The 17,356-nt window shown below is 34.9% G+C and overlaps 1 protein-coding gene across 1 annotated transcript in view; it reads right to left on the bottom strand.

Moving 5' to 3' along the window:
- Positions 1-8,650: 8,650 nt before the first annotated feature.
- RXFP1 (relaxin family peptide receptor 1) overlaps positions 8,651-17,356 on the bottom strand; it is a 162,428-nt gene continuing 153,722 nt past the window's right edge. The window contains exons 16-18 of the mRNA XM_031944184.1: positions 13,724-14,134; positions 12,154-12,372; positions 8,651-9,616 (exon numbers count right to left, since the gene is read on the bottom strand). Of these exons, the coding sequence (XP_031800044.1) occupies positions 9,315-9,616; positions 12,154-12,372; positions 13,724-14,134 (932 nt within the window). The 3' untranslated portion in view covers positions 8,651-9,314. The remainder of the gene's footprint in view (positions 9,617-12,153; positions 12,373-13,723; positions 14,135-17,356) is intronic.

Raw genomic sequence — 17,356 nt, 5'->3', positions numbered from 1 at the left:
TCCAAACAAATCATGCCAGATTTCTCTGAAATTCTCATAATTTCTTACATCTCAGTGATATTTGATGACATCTACATATGCTTTTGATTGATTCTAATTGCCAAATTTAATAGAGATATTGGTACACTGACATATCTTGAGGAGGGCAGCCAGGATGATGTATTTGTTTGGAAACTATCTCACATCAAGAATGGTTGAAAGAATTGGAATTGTTTATGGTGGAGAAGATTTTGTTTAGGGAAGTGATTGGAGAGGGTGATAGTCAATAATTGAAGATATTTCTTGTAATATTAAAAAGCACTTGAGAAAAAAAAGATCAGATTGATTTTGTAGTTCTAGAAGGTAAAGTTAGGATTATTGAATGGAAATTACATTAACAGATTTCAGTTCAATTTTAGGAAGATTTCTAGTATCAAAAAATGAAATGGGTTAGCTTTACAAGGTAGTGAGCTTACCATCCTTGAAAGCACTTGAGAACAAGCTAGATGTTTATTAAGTGTGCTGTACATAGGATTTTTGGAAATGCAGCTTTAGAAAGACTTTATCTCACCAATATTGTTAAGGCAATTCTTCATCTCCAGATTGTAAGATTAGACCAGATGATCTTGCAGGTTTCCTTCCAGTTCTAAGACAACATGTCTCTATTAGTCACTTTACTATTGTTTTAGTGTACTATTTATATTTAACACCACCTTACAGAGAGTGCTATTGTTCTGAAAGTTCCCCCCTTTTTTTTGCACATTACCGTATTTGATTTTCAACAATCCTGAATTAGATGGGCTTACATGAGGAATTTAAAATCTCCCTAGCATCCAAAGTCCTTTTGATGGGATTACTTTTAGCCTGGCTTTGTACCCTGACCTGTAGAAAACTTACCCATTAACAAAGGCTGTTTTGGGGCACTGAGGTCATACATGACTAACCATTTTTACAACCCTCCTTCTTTGAAACAAATAGCATGACCTAAGCCCTTTGCACTTGGTTGGGTGGGCAAACTGTGGGCAAACTGCATACTGTTTTTTTGTTCCTTGAGGTTAACTCTCCACGTAAGAAGTAACTCAGCCTGTGACATCTGATTCAGAAATTGGCATAAATATGGGATCCTTTGTTGTTGTTGGTCCCTTGAAAAATAAGCCCGCTTTGCTGTTCACATTAAAATCTGCTTTGACTGAGAACTGACTTCTGAAATTCTTTTTCTGAGCAATCTTGACTGATCCTGATTAATCTTCATCACTTTCAGTTCTTTTTTTTTTTTTTTTTTTTTTTTTTTAGATTTTTATTGGATCTCTACCATATTGACATTCCTTTGATTTTGAGAGTTATAATATGATTATACTAGAACTGAATGGTTCCTCTGGTCAGTTTCTGGCAGGTAGGCAGCATCAAACAATCCTAATGAATTAATTTTATTATTTGCTTTAAAATAGTATTTTATTTTATCCAATTACACGTAGAAACAACTTTTAATATTTGTTTTAAAATAACATTTTGAGTTCCAGATTTTCTCCCCCCCCAAAAAAAAGTAGACAATTTGATCTAGGTTATATATATGCAGTCATGTAAAACATTTCTTGTTGGAATCTTTACAAAGTGTTAAGTTATTGGAATTGATGGAGACAATAATTATCCAATTTGGCATGGTTCAACATGATTGATTTGATCTTAGACACACCTTTAGAGAGCTCATAAGTATCTAAGTACTCAATGGAGTTCACAGGTTTGGGAGAGTTCAGGGTTTAGAAAGAGATACCCGAATTCACACCTCCCTTAGGGTAAAAGAGCACTCTGGGAGATAACCCAGAATCCCTTTCTCTCCAGAAGGCGGAGTTAACCTTTGGGAGATCACATATATAGGGAGCTCTTGGAGCTGGAGGGAGTTACTTGAGAGAGTTTACTTGAGAGTTACTTGGTAACATTCCCAAGAATCGGAGAGGAGCACTCTGCAAGAAGGCCTACAAGCCCTATCTTCAAGGCAAAAGAGATTCATTGCATCTTCCAACTTGGTACTGGCTGGAGTTGGAAGGACAAACCTTTGATTTGGAGACATTCGGGCGGAGCTCTTAGACCCAAGCAGAGAGATAGGCCTCTGGGCTAGCCAGGCTATATTGAAGGACACAATAAAAGTTCAGATCTTTTATCGGCTGGCTGCGATTTTGGAGTAATTATTTATTCCAACTGAGACTAAGGTTGCCTCCAGAAAATCTCTCCGAGAAACCTGCTTTCTCTCAGAGAGAACTCTTATTTTAAAGAAGAAAAACACCAACATTTTGGTGCCCGAACAGGGACTGACAGGCCCCTCAGTGGATTTCAGTGGAAAAGCTCCAATCCTGATTTCAGTGGAAAAGCCTGTGACCCTGATCAAGTGGAAAAGTCTCCTCAAGCCAGAAATTAGAGTGAATACAACAAAGAAATTTTGTTAAAAGAATTAAAGTAGAATTTCAGCTAAGATGGGACAGATGTTTAGAAAACAACCTTCTGTTTCGGTACAAGGAAAATGTTTAGAGAGCATTGTCAAAGTTATGGAAAGCCAAGGTTTGATTATAATTATGGAGCAGATCACTGAACTTTTACAAACTGTTAAGAACATATGTCCTTGTTTTTTCTGGAGAAAGAATTGGATTTAGACGAGTGGAAATTAATAGGAGAAAAACTGGGTGAATACTACAGATCTAATTCAAATTCAATGGAGTGGAAATTAGAAGAAGAGGATTGTTGTCAATTTTGCAATAAAAATGCAATTTTCAAAGACATACTTAATACAAATAATTTAATACAACTGGCTATAAGAAGTTATTTAAGTGTTGGAATGAAGAAAAAGAAAGTGCAGCAGGGTGAGGTGCCAACTAAACTAGGTGATAAGCAGGAAAATTCAGATAAGAATGGAGTTAAGTACAATCCTGAGTGTGATACTTCACAGCCAGAGGAATTAGATCATTCTTCATCTCATGACCCTCCCCCCTCATGGGTGGAGCAAGAAGGGGGAAGGGAGAGAGGCAGAAACACAGTCAGCTTCTCCTGTAAAGCAGAATATGACAAGATTAGAAGAAGCATTAATTAAGGCAAAAAATGAAGGAGAAGATATATCTGATTTTATAAATGCATAGCCTGTGATGGAAAAGATTGACTCTTCAGGTCAAAAAGAAAGACAATACACTCTTTTTAATTTGGAAAAAATTAAAGATTTGAAAAAGGGTTGCACTCTTTAAGGGGCTTCATCCTCTTATGTGAAGATGTTACTAGATAATTTGTCTTATGAAATCGTAACCCCCAATGATTGGAAATCCATAGCAAGAACATGCTTAGAACTGGGAAAAATTTTGTTGTGGCTTTCGGAGTTTCATGAATTATGTAGGATTCAAGCCCAACACAATAGGCAAACAGGAACTATTGGACAAATCACTTTTGACCAACTAGCTGGTGAAGGTCAGTATGCAGAGAATTCAGAACAGATTTATTATCCCATAACAGTGTATGAGCAGATTTCTAAGGCTTCAATAAAAGCTTGGAATTCTCTCCCTGGACAAAAAGATGGAAGTAAAGCTTTCTCAAAAATAGAGCAAGGTCCCAATGAACCTTTTGCAGATTTTGTGGGACGTTTATCTTTTTCTTTAAAATAAGAATTCTCTCTGAGAGAAAGCAGGTTTCTTGGAGAGGTTTTCTGGAGGCAGCCTTAGTCTCAGTTGAAATAAATAATTACTCCAAAATCGCAGCCGGCTGATAAAAGATCTGAACTTTTATTGTTCTCAATATAGCCTGGTTAGCTCAGAGGCCTATCTCTCTACTTGGTTCCAAGAGATCTTGCAGCTTTGTCCTTGGCTTCTGCCTCTGCTTTCTTCAGCCTCCAGCCAGCACCAAGTTGGAAGATGCAATGAATCTCTTTTGCCTTGAAGATAGGGCTTGTAGGCTTTCTTGCAGAGTGCTCCTCTCTGACTCCTGGGAATGCTCCCAAGTAAAAACTCTCAAGTAACCACCCCAAGCTCCAAGAGCTCTCTGTATATATGTGATCTCCCAAAGGTTAACTCTGCCTTCTGGAGAGAGAGAGGGATTCTGGGTTTATCTCCCAGAGTGCGCTCTTACCCTAAGGGAGGTGTGAATTCGGGTATCTCTTTCTAAACCCTGAACTCTCCCAAATGTGTGAACTCCATTGAGTACTTAGATCCTTATGAACTCTCTAAAGGTGTGTCTAAGATCAAATCAATCATGTTGAACCATGCCAAATTGGATAATTATTGTCTCTATTAACTCCAATGGCTTAACACTTTGTAAAGATTCCAACATCTCCCCTTTTCTTTTCATTTAGAACATAGGTGGTCATGACCTCCCTGACTTCTCATGAAGGGAGATGAAAACACCAAAGGAAATAGAAAATCAAATCAGATTAGTGGGTTTCTAGAGGGGCTCACTTGAAACAAGGTGTACATAAATCCATCAATATGAGAGGCATTACACATAGTTACATAAGCACATAGCAATATAACACAGGCTAGTAGTAATGTAACAAATAACATGAATTAACATGAGAATTTATACATTTACACATTGTCCATTAGTTCATGTGCCAGGAATTCAATAATTCCTTTGAAGTAAACAATTTTTCATAACATGAATCAACATACAAAATTACACATCTATAAGTCCTAAAAATAGTCCAAAAGGAACCCATTGTCCATTAGTTCATGTGCCAGGAATCCAACCATTCCTGTAAGCTCTGGAGTACTGCAATAGTCTCATCAACAATTTTTCATCTCAAGGAATCCAGTGATTCATGAAGATTTTAAAGTTTAAGAGACTTTCTCGGTTCACAGGAAGAAAAGTAATAACAGATGTTCAGATATCAAAGTTCTCTTCTATGTTGTCTTTCATCATGCTTGATGAAATTTCAAGAAAGGAAACAGATTTTAGTAAATAATGGCCTTCATTCAGTCCCCATTTTTCTTGACTTCTGCAGTTTTTAACATTGTCAACTATCTTCTCCAGGATACTCACTTTTCTGAATTCTGGGACACTGTTCTCTATTCCTCAGCTTCTTCTACTGGATCATCTTCCATTTTTTTCCCCTCAAGTATTAATTTTCTGAAGACAAGGCTGCCTCAATTAATAGTTCTTCCAATTTACAACTAAGCATTTCTCAAATTAAACCCCCACATGATCACTACATCATATTATATCATGTTGTTTTTATATCACCTAAAAGCACCTAGCTTATTACTAAGCACATAGTAAATTCATTAAATACCAGTTGATTTAAATTAGTTTAATTTAAATAAATTGAATTTATTTAATACAAAACTCAAATTGAAATTGGTCTACTGTTGATAGATGTTAATGGTTGGAATATATGGGAAAATAAAAAGTCATTTTTAGGGAATTGGGGAAATAAGTTATGAAATTACTTGTAGACTGAAGGATATTTTTCAGAGAAACGTATTTTGTAAATTTTTAAAACATCTTCTCTGTCACTTTATTAAGTTAGCACAATCAACAAGGTAATAAATGAAGCCTTGATTTGTAATTTGCTCATTTCTAAGATGTAAATAAATGTTCACAGCGAAAATTTAATAACTAGTTGGTATTAGCACACTTCTGGAACCTCCAGGCTCCATTTTAAAAAAATAAACATTTATATTTATTTTAAACTTAAACAAAATGAGAAAAGAAAAACCTACCATGTATACAGCTGAACATAAAAGAGAATTCAATATAAAATAATAAATTTATATTTCAAGAAAGCCTACATAATAAATACTATACATTGTTTTCAAAACTCTCCAACTTTGCTTCTTTGTAGCTTTTCTTTTGTTCTCTTACTGTGTACTTTTGCTTCATTTTTTCCCCCTCCACCCACCTACTCTAAAGAAGGCTACAATTAAGCAGGCACATACACACCCCTCTCTTCCTCTTTCTTAGATATCTATCATAGATATTTTCTAAACATATACATATACACTCCTACACATATATCTATAGTATATACTATGTTTATTTCCACCTGTCATCTGTTTCTCTTAAGATGGATAGCATCTTCCTTCATAAGTCCAAGTCTTTCCATGTTTTTTTAAATCAACTAGTTCATTATTTCCTACACCACAGCAATATCCCAACCCCATTCCATCCAAAGAATTTGTCCACAAAAGTTATTTCCCCCAATTTTCTGCATTCCTTCTTGACTGCACAGGTTTTTATTTATACAAGAAATTCTAAAGTAATCAAAATGATCCTTATGATATAATTTAAGATCTGATACTACTGAATCTCCTTCCTTTACATTTTTTCCCCTTGGTTTCTTTGAAATATATGGCCTTTTGTCCTTTCAAATAACTTTATTACAATTTCTTTTCTAACTCAGTAAGATAATTTTTACAGTAATTTAATTGGGGGCATTAAATAAATGTTAATTAAGTAAAATTGTAATTTATTATATTGGCCTTAATCTACCCAGGAACAATAAGTATTACTTCAATTATTTAGACCTGACTTTATAAAAAAATCTTTTATGTTTATGTTCAATAAACCTTGTGCCTGTTTTGACAGGTATACTCTCAGTACTTTATGCTGTCTAGTTATTTTGAATGGTCTAAAATAATATTGAATAATATTGCTGGACAAAGTATAGTTTCCTATTTTTTCTTTTGATTAAGTCTATTTTAGCTTTACCTTTATCTGAGATCATGATTTTTATCCCTGCTTTTTTACATGCTAAATTCTACTCCTGTCCTTTATTTTGTCTTGTGTGTATATCTTTCATTTTTATTGTGTTTCCTGAAAGCAACATATTACTGAATTCAAAATTTTAATCTGCTATTTATTTTCATTTTATAGGTAAATTCATCCCATTCACACAATTTTCCTCCTTCCTGTTTTTCTTATTTACTCTTGTCCCTTCTTATTCCTCTACTTTACTTCTAACTGCTGTCTTGTTTTCCTAGTCCTTTGCCTACTCATCCCTTTAAGAATACCTTCCTCATCCTTTTCTCCCTCCTATATTTTGGAAATTAATTGTATTTCTAATAGTTTTAACAGTTCAGGATAGGATCATACTATTTTCAGGACTGCATTTTTCTAATCATCCTCTTCCTACCCATATCTGGATTCTGTCCCTGGGATTCTGGGCTCACCTGATAGGTGAGACCCATATCACCCCTCCCACATTCTAACTTATTTTTTAGCTTTTTTTTTTTTTTTCCTTCAGAATATAACTCTTTGAAAGCATGGGTTATCTTGCTTGCTTGTAATTCTATCCCTGGGGTTTATCCTAAAATATCATATCACATCATATATCATTCATTTATTATGCCTCCATGATTAATTTATATGTCAGCTAATTTATACTTTTTTTCCTTCTTAAGACAAATAGATTTTTTGAGGCCATATTTCTAGTAATAATTTTATTATAATCTGATCATTTTATTATTATAATCTTTATTATTTGCTACTTTGTTGAAAGGATTTAATTTCAAGATCATTGTTATAATTTTATCATTTGGTATATTTGATATAGAGCTAGATTACTGGTCTGTCAATGCTTTTGTTTAGAGATATTTGTTTAGTTTCTTCCTTTGCTTTCATTACTTCCTTACATTTTTTCAGTGTATGAACATCTTTCCCACCTCTCAATTTCTTTGTCTTTGCCTAATTTGTGGAACTGAATGCTTAGTAAGAATCAATATTAAGTATTATAGCAAGAACAATCCTTTTTTTTTCTTCACATATAAAATTAACCTTTGTGTTAGGGGTGATTTCAGATTAGACTGAAAAAATTCGATTCAAAGCGTCACATCACTTTTTGTATATTAAAAAATTGCTTTTAAAATCAGTTTATTGTTCAAGTAACTTTATTGTCAAAAGAAACAGCATATACACATATTCATCAGTTCCTCATTTTATGCTATTTTGAAGAATTGTAAACATATGAAAAATCACAATTAAAATTGCTTTTTTGTTTAGCACAAAAAATGTGTATATCTCCTTTCTTTTAGAGAAATTTTCAAATGGAACTAAGATTCTAGTAGTTCTTAGATGAAAATCATTTAGTCACAAAGTATTTATCATATGAATTGCTCATGCACATAGCAAGGTATAGTATTCAGTGGCAACTGTCCACTTACAGACACAGGTCCTTTGAACTTTTCCTGACCTGCAGAAAAACATTAGAGTTACTGTCTATAGTCTTGCTTGGATCCTGTTGTGTGTGCTTCTAGATCCATATTGTTGCAGATCATGGACTGTGCTTCTGCAGTCCCAGCTGCTATTTGCTGTCCACTTGAAATTTAAGAGAACCCCAGCCAGGTAAGTGGCAGGTAAGTATTAGTGTAAAGAGTTCTGCCTAAGAAAGTAACAACAATGCTTGGATTCATGTGTGAGGGGTATGTACAGGTGTCCACAAACAAGAGGAAATGAAAGAAATAGATCCTTAATGAAGAAAAATCTCTTGAGTCTTTTTTTTTTTTTTTTTTAATACATGATCAAGATCCTAGCATCATAGAATTAAAGCTGGAAGGGAACTTGTAGATCCACCCATCCTTAGATTCCAACCCCTCATTTACTAGATGAGGAAACTTAGGCCCCCAGGGACTGAAGGTGATTTGCCCAAATTTATCCAGATTCCAAGCTTCAGAACCAGGATTCAAAATCATGTCTTCTGATTCCAAATCTGCTGTGCTTCCCTTTGCTATTTTTTTCTGATTCTTTGAAACCCAGTGCTCCCCATATATTTATAAGAAATTTAAGGAAAAAAGTGCACGTCATTCTTGTATTTACCGAACGACAAAGTCAACAAAGTCCCAGCCTATTACTGGGAATCCAGTTATTTAGCAGACATTTTCTTTGTTGCACATGCATAATTATACATTACAGATTGAAAATAGATCCAAACAATCCTCTGTGAAGTTTTTTTTTTCAATTTCTCATGCAATATATTAACTATTTTTCAGTTCATTTTTCTCTATAATTTACTTCTTTCTATGTGGAATTGAACCTCTTTTAGTTTTCCAGAGATGTTACAATCAGATGTCCTTGTTAGCTAATTGATTTTTCTCCTCCTCTAGTATACTTCTATGGATCTATAAGCTCACTGGTATGGATACTTGGTGTGTTGCAAGCCACAATTCATATGCATCCTTTCATATGTGGCGGCTACTACTATAAATCTTCCACCAAAGAGATCCACTTTGGAGAGGCCTTCTTCTTGTTCTTTTCTAAATCTTCCTCTGGGTCTAGTATACACTGGATATTTTATAACTTTGTTTTAGTAATAGTAAGTCCACTTTGAAGCACATGGTGGTATTTATTGTGGATTTTCTAATGTTAGAATATAGTTATGTATACGAATTGGTTCTTGTTGATTGAGTTATTAGTGACATTTCACAAGAGTCTGTAAAAAGAGCAGGCTTTATTAGCTCAGGTGGGATCTCCTGAACTGGCCACATTTCTACCCAGATGAATGATGGAGTATAGGTTTTTTGACTGCCCTTGCTTTCGATGGATCTTCTTTGCTTGTAGTTATACCAAACCTGACGAATCATTTCTTTGAATGGTCTTGTAGTGAGAGTATAAAGAATGGGATTCAAAGCACTATTGATAGGAAGAATGAAAATCACCACCCAAGAAGTTATAGTACCTGGAAAAAATGTTAAATAGTAATTTAATTTAACATTAACTCATTTCCAAAAACCATGTCCTACCCCCCTCCCTCCTCAAAAAAATACCTCCATCCCAACTTCTTGATTTACTATTCTTCTGTTGCCATCTGAACATGGCAGCAGGATACAGCTTGAAAGTTCTTTTAAGTCTATGCCAGTAAAACCACATGCAAATTATTTGCTTATATGTTTAGTCTGTATATGCCTTTCCAAATATTGTTTCTGAAAATCAGTACTTCATCACAATAGTTTTTAAAAAGGAATGTTTCAATTCAACTCTGTTAAACAAGCCTTTAGTAAGAACATGTAAGAGTCAGACATTTCATTTCCCTGGACCAAAGGGATTTCACCAAATATGTGGAGGGTATAAATTCTAGGCACTGAATACAGTCTTTTTGAAGGCTGGATCAAAGATCATGCAATAACAAATTTGGATCTAGCAGAGACCTTAGATGTTACCTAGTTCAACCATTTTATAGGGACAAGGCCATACAGGTAATAAGAATCAGAGACAGGATTTGAACTTAGGTCTCTTGATGCTTTCTTTTTTATTAATCAGGAATATGGTTATTATTGTCACTTCTATTACCTAATTCAGATTAATTTGACCAATTCACAGCTCTACCGGCAATGTATTAATAATATGTCTGTCTTCTCAACTCTGATTTTCTTCCTACTTTTTTTTGTCGTTTTAGCTAATTTGCAGTTGTGAGATGAAACCTCAGAATTGTTTTAATTTGCATTTCTTTTATTGTTGGAATCATTTTCCTCTTCATAGCTCTAAATGATGAACTGAATAAACTTGGGCAAGATATTTCCTTACTCTGAGACTTAGTTTTCCTTATCTGTAAAAAGAGAGGTACACATGGTCTTGAAATTCTGTACCAACCCTCAGACTATAACCCTGAACCTTTGTCATTTTTTGCAGAGGACATTCTAGATGACCAGGCTCAGGTGTTGCTTAGGTCTTTCCTCCCTCCCTCCCTCTTTCCCTCCCTTTCCCTTCCTTCCTTCCTTCCTTCCTTCCTTCCTTCCTTCCTTCCTTCCTTCCTTCCTCCCTCTCTCTCTTCCTTCCTTCCTTCCTTCCCTCCCTCCTTCCTTCCTCCCTCCCTCTCTTCCTTCCTTCCTTCCTTCCTTCCTTCTTTCCTTCCTTCCTTCCTTCCTTCCTTCCTCCCTCTCTCCTCCCTCCCTCCCTCCCTCTCTTTCTTCCTCCCTTCCTCCCTCCCTCCCTCTTTCTTCCTTCTTTCCTTTTCCCCTCCCTCTCTCCTTCCTTCCTTCCTTCCTTCCTTCCTTCCTTCCTTCCTCCCTCCCTCTCTTCCTTCCTTCCTTCCTTCCTTCCTTCTTTCCTTCCTTCCTTCCTTCCTTCCTTCTTTCTTTCCTTCCTTCCTTCTCTTTGTTATAAGGGATGGGTCTCTTTATATGCAGATGTATTTAGAAATGAAGGTGTGTATAAAGCAAAGATATCAATATAAAAATAAAACTATGACTATGAATACTGTATTATCAGCATGTGGGGTGTCTATGTATATACATATATAAATACACATACATAAGTATATATTTGTACACATGTACACAAATGCATATCCACATACCATCTACCAATTTATTGGACATTCCCAAAGTCTTAGTGCAGCTTTAAGTCATTAACGCTCTTAAGCCTTAATATTAAACTTTAATGTTTTAAAACTGAATTAAACCTTGGGGATAACCTTATATAGCTACCTCAAGTGACCAGTGTTTAATATTTGGATGCTTTCTTGCATCATCTTGATAACTTTAATATAATAGCATTTCAAGGCTTAGCCACTGCTTTCCCTATGAGAGAGGTAGCAAAAGTATTATTCTCCTTAGCTTCTAGACAAGAAATGTGTAGGGGTTAAATAATTTGCATGTGGTTTTACTGGCATAGACTTAAAAGAACTTTCAAGCTGTATCCTGCTGTCATTTGGCAGTTTCCAATCTAAACTGCTGTGTCCTTAGGCTTTGTAAATTATTTTTTATTACTTATTATGATTATTTGTTATTTAACTATGTTAAATGAATGTAAATGCAATAAGAAATGAGAAATGTGAAGCATTCTAAGAAACACAGGACTCTGACTTAATGCAGAATGAATTAAACAAAAACAAAAACAAATTTAGAAAGGAGACAAGCTGTCAATTAAGCGAATGTTTATTTTTCAAGCAAGTTGGATTTTGCAGCTTGGTTTTTCTAGGTCACTGGTAGCAATGGATAATTTTGAGCAGGTCACCAATACTTCTTGACCTTCATTCCTCTGTTGTGCTACTGGATATTTATGAAAGACATGAAAGAGTAATCTCCCTCTAAGAGGGTAACCTCTCCCCCCACAACATTTTTGCTGATGGACTAAGCATGCAAATTTTCAACATATATCCTCAAGAAGATTTTGGACTTAGACTTTTAGTCATCTTTTCTCAGTGAAATACTGCAGAAAGGGAATTTTGTTAATTGTCACTCACAAAGACAAGAAAAAGAAAGCCCAATGTCATACCTGGTATTTCTACCTGAAGCAGAGAAAGGAATTTCAATATAAAAATGGGTATCCAGCACAAGGCATCCGTAAACACAATGAAGAAAAAACGTTTGGCAAGGGTCACTTCCTTTTTAACATGATTCCGGATTTCTGTTGCAGTAATAGCAGTTTGGTGAACACTGTAAAACATGCTCCCATAGGAAAAAACGATGATGATAAAGGCTGCCAAATTAACACCTGTTTAGGAGATAAGCCCTGTTAAATCCATATGTGACTCTGACCTGAAATGCAAAGAACATTCTAAAGTTTATTATTATTATTATTTTTGCTGAGGCAATTGGGGTTAAGTGACTTGCCCAGGGTCACATAGCTAGAAAGTTTTAAGTGTCTGAGATAAGATTTAAACTCAGGTCCTCCTGACTTCAGGGCTGGTGCTCCATTCACTGTGCCACCTAGCTGCCCCTAAAGTTCGTTATTATTAGTTTTCTTAAAGAGCAGTTGCTAGACTAATGTTTAATGTAGAATAAAGTTTCTTTATTCTATGTTAAAAATTAATATAGGATATGGAAACACTAAGATTTCATTGTAGTTATCCTACATTTGCTAAGAATAATGAAGTATATAATAGAGAAAGTGGTAGAATAAAGCTAAGAATTCTAATGTTTCATTGTGCCTGAGCACATCAAACTTTTTAATAGTAATGATGCTGATTTTTCTTAATTCAAACACTTTGTCCTATACTATGAATATATATTTATTAATATGCTGATGTTATAATTGCTCTGCTAGTAATACTCACATATGTATGTTAATATTACAAATGCAAAGGGATTCAAATTTCACTTCTACATTGGCATTTGCAAAAATGCTGGTAAAAATTCCTAAGTATATGTGATTTGTGTTTTAACTATCTGCATTACATTATAGCTTGTTTATATTAATGGAAGGCAAAGAAAAATCTATAGCTAGTAATGAATGCATCTGGGGTGAATGTATAATATATACCTAAGGCAAGTGATATGAAATATACATTCACTTCAATTTGGAGTTGGGTGTGCAAAATAGCATGCATCTCTAGGGCACTATGGAAGTGTGACTAGGAGAGGGCAAATAGGAGACAGGGCAGAGGTGCTCACCTGGTTTTGGCCATTGGCAATATCATAGCTTTCATTTTAACTATTTTGTTAAGGTATTTACTCCTAAGGACCTGCAAATGTCAGTACTTACTATATTTCAGGACCCTGGAGCAAAGCCCTAGTTGCCCTGCCCTAATCACAGTTCTGGCTAGAGAGATAACTGTAGCTTGATGGAAATCACCCTATACTGGACAATCAGGGAATCATGGTTTTTGATCTGTCACTAACTTGCTGTAGGATCTTGCATAACTCATTTTTACTAATTTAGAACTCAGTATTATTTGAAAAACAAAAGATTAGATTACAGATTGCTTTCTAGTGCTTCCCTAATATCTGACTTTTTACTTAGATAACAATTTGAAATAAAAATTACAGAATTCATAAAATATATGACCTCTGAACTATTGGCTATTCTGCTACCAACTGAAAGGAGTATGATAATAGTTTCTTACCAAGAAAAATAATTACTGAATAAATCTGTGCTCCTGTACTTTCTCCCTGTTCTGAATGAAGGGGGAAACAGACTCCATTGGTTCCATAATAGTTTTTGAAAAATTCCTTGTTGCTCAATGGAATAAAAGCCACTATAAACCCAATAATCCATATAAGAATCAAGATTGTAATTGTCCTGCATTTTCCAGGTTTCAAACATCTAAAAGGGTAGACGATGCAGATATATTTTTCCAAAGTCAGAAAAGTTAGAAGTAAAACTGATACTTCTGTGGAGAGTATGGCCAAAGATCCTACTAGCTGGCAGTGGGTACTATCCATCCATAACTGTGCATGTTTATTGTATTCTCCACGATACTTCAGGTCAAAGACTCCAATCACAAATAAATATATTCCCATCAAGCAGTCAGCACCTATTAAAAATCAATAAATACATCATATAAAGAAGAATTGATACTAGAACTTATTTTTTTTCTATTTCATAAGAAGCGATATTGTTTGAAAATCAACTTCAATGAGAATGTTATTCTTTGCAATTATTACACTTGAATGGAATAGATTCCAGAATGCCCTGGCAGTGACCTGATAGTACAATAAATCCTGAGAAGCACATCAATATTCTACACCTCTCTCTGGCAGTGTATTTGATATGTCAAAGTAATTGATGTCTTGTCTGGTTCAATGCTCATCAATAATACAGTGTAGCAGTGTAAACAAATAGGTAAATTAAAACAGCAATAACCAATTTGATTCTTTGCAGCTGTATTTGAGAGTTTGAGAAGGGATCTAGAATATGGTGTCTGAATTTGGTCCTATGGAAAGTAATCCAGTAGCTGCATGGAGTAGCAGCTCACTGGAGCCGTTGGACCCCATTATGGAGAATACATGCAAATATAATCATTTAGTGCTTATAAGATTTAGCATATCTTCAAGGATTAAACATTATTCCCCAGATTGTTGCTTTCTAGGCTTTCCTGTCTCCTCCTTATTTGCTGTTTTATTGCTTCTGAGTACTTATTCTTTCTTCCAACTTCTGAGATCCTGTGTCTTTTTGATCTATCTGCCTTCTAAGAAGGCTGTGATATAACACACTGGAAGTTGATGTAGCTTTCTGAGGAGTATTTACAGTATAATTCTGTGAAATTTCCTTTTAAAATATTTTTGTGTTAAATATTTACCAATTACATGAAAAAATTTTACCATGTTTTTTAAAGTTCTATGTTCTAAATTCTTGACTTCCTGTTTCTCCCCCAACTCTTGAAAAAATAAGCAATATATCTGTATAAAATCATGTAAAACATTTCTATATTAGTCATGTTGCAAAAGAAAACACAAAAATAAACTTCCGAGAAAAATGAAGAGATTGAAAAATTATGTTTCAATTTGCATTCAGATTCCATCAGTTTTTTTCTCTGGAGATGAATAGCATTTTTCATCTTAAGTCCTTCAGAATTACTGTCATTCACAGTTGATCATCATACAGTATTGCTGTTTTGTGTATGGTGTTGTGGATTTACTCATTCCACTTTGGATAAGTTCATATAAGACTTGCCAAATTATTCTGAAGTCATCCTGCTCATCATTTCTTATACCATGATAGTATTTGCCTGTGAAATTTCTAATGGTGGAATGGAATTATCTGTTCCTTGATAAGGAGTAATAGAGAGGCAACATTGTGTAGTGGTGGGTAGAGGATTGACCCTTAGAACCAGAAAGAGCCAGATTCAGGCCCTGCCTTTGACACCTTCTGGATATGTGATCCTGAGCAAGTTATCTTTCAATACTCTAAGGAAAAGGCTCTGAGATTGTAAGTTACAAGAAAGAGTGCACTTGTAGATCTAGGGAGTTTCCTATAATGCAATCAGAAGTCTAATCCTTATCTCCTCTCCTTAGATCATCATTAACAGAAAGTAAGGGGAGATTTTGTTGGCTCAGAGGTACCATTCTATTACCCCAGAGATCATACCATTGTGTCAGACTAGCCCTGGTGCCACAAAAAGAGTGAAGATAAACCAATGACTGGGTTGAAGTATTTCATTGAAAATTTGGAGCTGAAAAAGATTGCTAACTTCTGTTGACAAAGTAACACAAACTGATCAACTTGAGATTGTTTTCTTCCAAATAGGAACTAGTAAAACTTTTGGGGAGGAGAATGAGAAGAGGCAGAATAAAAAACAGTGAAGAGTTAAAAGGAGGTTAATGTTTTCACTTGGTTGAAGAAAAAGGAAAATTTCTAGGGCACCTTAACCCAGATTTTAGGGTCCTCTGTTAGATTGTAGACTCCTTGAGGACAATGTCTTTTTCTCATTCAGCTTATTAAGCTTAGCATAAGCTTCATGTAAACCCATGGATGTAGTATAGTTTCTTGGATATACTAGGAGTCTAACACATGTATATGGAATGAATGATACAGTACTGAATCATGATATTCTGCCAATCAGAAATGGCAAATATAAATTAAAAACTTAATGACAGTAAATTTCCTCTGCATATAGAGTAAATTAGATTAGGTTAGATAACTTAATTCCAACACTAGAATTCTAAAACCTGTTAGATCAGGGGCTTATAACCTGGGATCTGTGAATTAGTTTTTAAAACTATTTTGATAATTAGATTTTAATATAATTAGCTTCCTTTGAAACCCCATGTATTATGTTTAAGAGCATTTTTCTGAGTAGGAGTCTGTCCATAAGTTTCATTAAATTTTCAGAGAAATTCATGACATAAAAATATAAAGAATTCCTGTGTTAGACAAAGGCCTTTTTAAAAAAGCCAATAGGATCTCAAGACATCTAGGAAGAGCTCTAAAATGTCAGATAGGTATTCTCTGTAGGATTTGTTGAAGGTGGATATGAGAAAATTGCATAGGATTGTGGATGGGCTGTGAATCTACATTGTGTATTTGGGAATGTTCACACCAAGGAGAATCTGGATCTATTGAAGAAATCTTAAAAACTAAAACTTCAGTTTGGGAAATCTATTTTACAGCCTCCCCAAACTTGCTTTTCTACTGTTAGCATATCAAACAAATAGTAGATAAGTAGTGTAAACTGGTTAAGAATTACTTGTCTGTAGAGAAGCTTAATCTTAAGTAGATTAAATACTATCACTAAACTACATCTTAAAAGGAATTTGACTAAAGGTCCTCTGTGAAGAAACTAGATATACCCAGGGCCTGACTAGCTTCTTTGCCTTGGGAGAAGGAAGCATGAGGAAGGGAGGTTTGGGTTACATCTGAATGCTTGGGGATGCCAGGGATATTTAATGATACATAAATTCCTGCAAGAATGTCTTTAATGGAGTTCAGCACTGCATCAGTTGCTAAAATTATAAAACATCTCCGTTGCCCTACTCTCCTAGGTACATGACTTTCTTAGTGGGATGGGAGTCCTAGAAGGGAAAGGCAGAAGGGAAGGAAAGGAGTAAGCAATATATAGTCCTTTATAAATTTGCCCATATGATTTTACAATATTATTTAGAATGAAGGGCTCTAAGAGAAATGACAGTCAATAAAAATGACGCTCAATGTATCAGAAAGATCTGGTTTCAAGTCTTGTCTCTGATGCTTATTAACTGACTATGAATAAGTTACTTAACCTCTCTGTGCCCTCAGACATTGTTCTAAAACTAACTTA

The sequence above is a fragment of the Sarcophilus harrisii genome, chromosome 6 (genome assembly GCF_902635505.1).
Source record: "Sarcophilus harrisii chromosome 6, mSarHar1.11, whole genome shotgun sequence".
Lineage (NCBI taxonomy): Eukaryota > Metazoa > Chordata > Mammalia > Dasyuromorphia > Dasyuridae > Sarcophilus > Sarcophilus harrisii.
The sequence above is the reverse complement of the archived record's forward strand: the minus strand, read 5'-3'. Positions and strand labels throughout refer to the sequence as shown.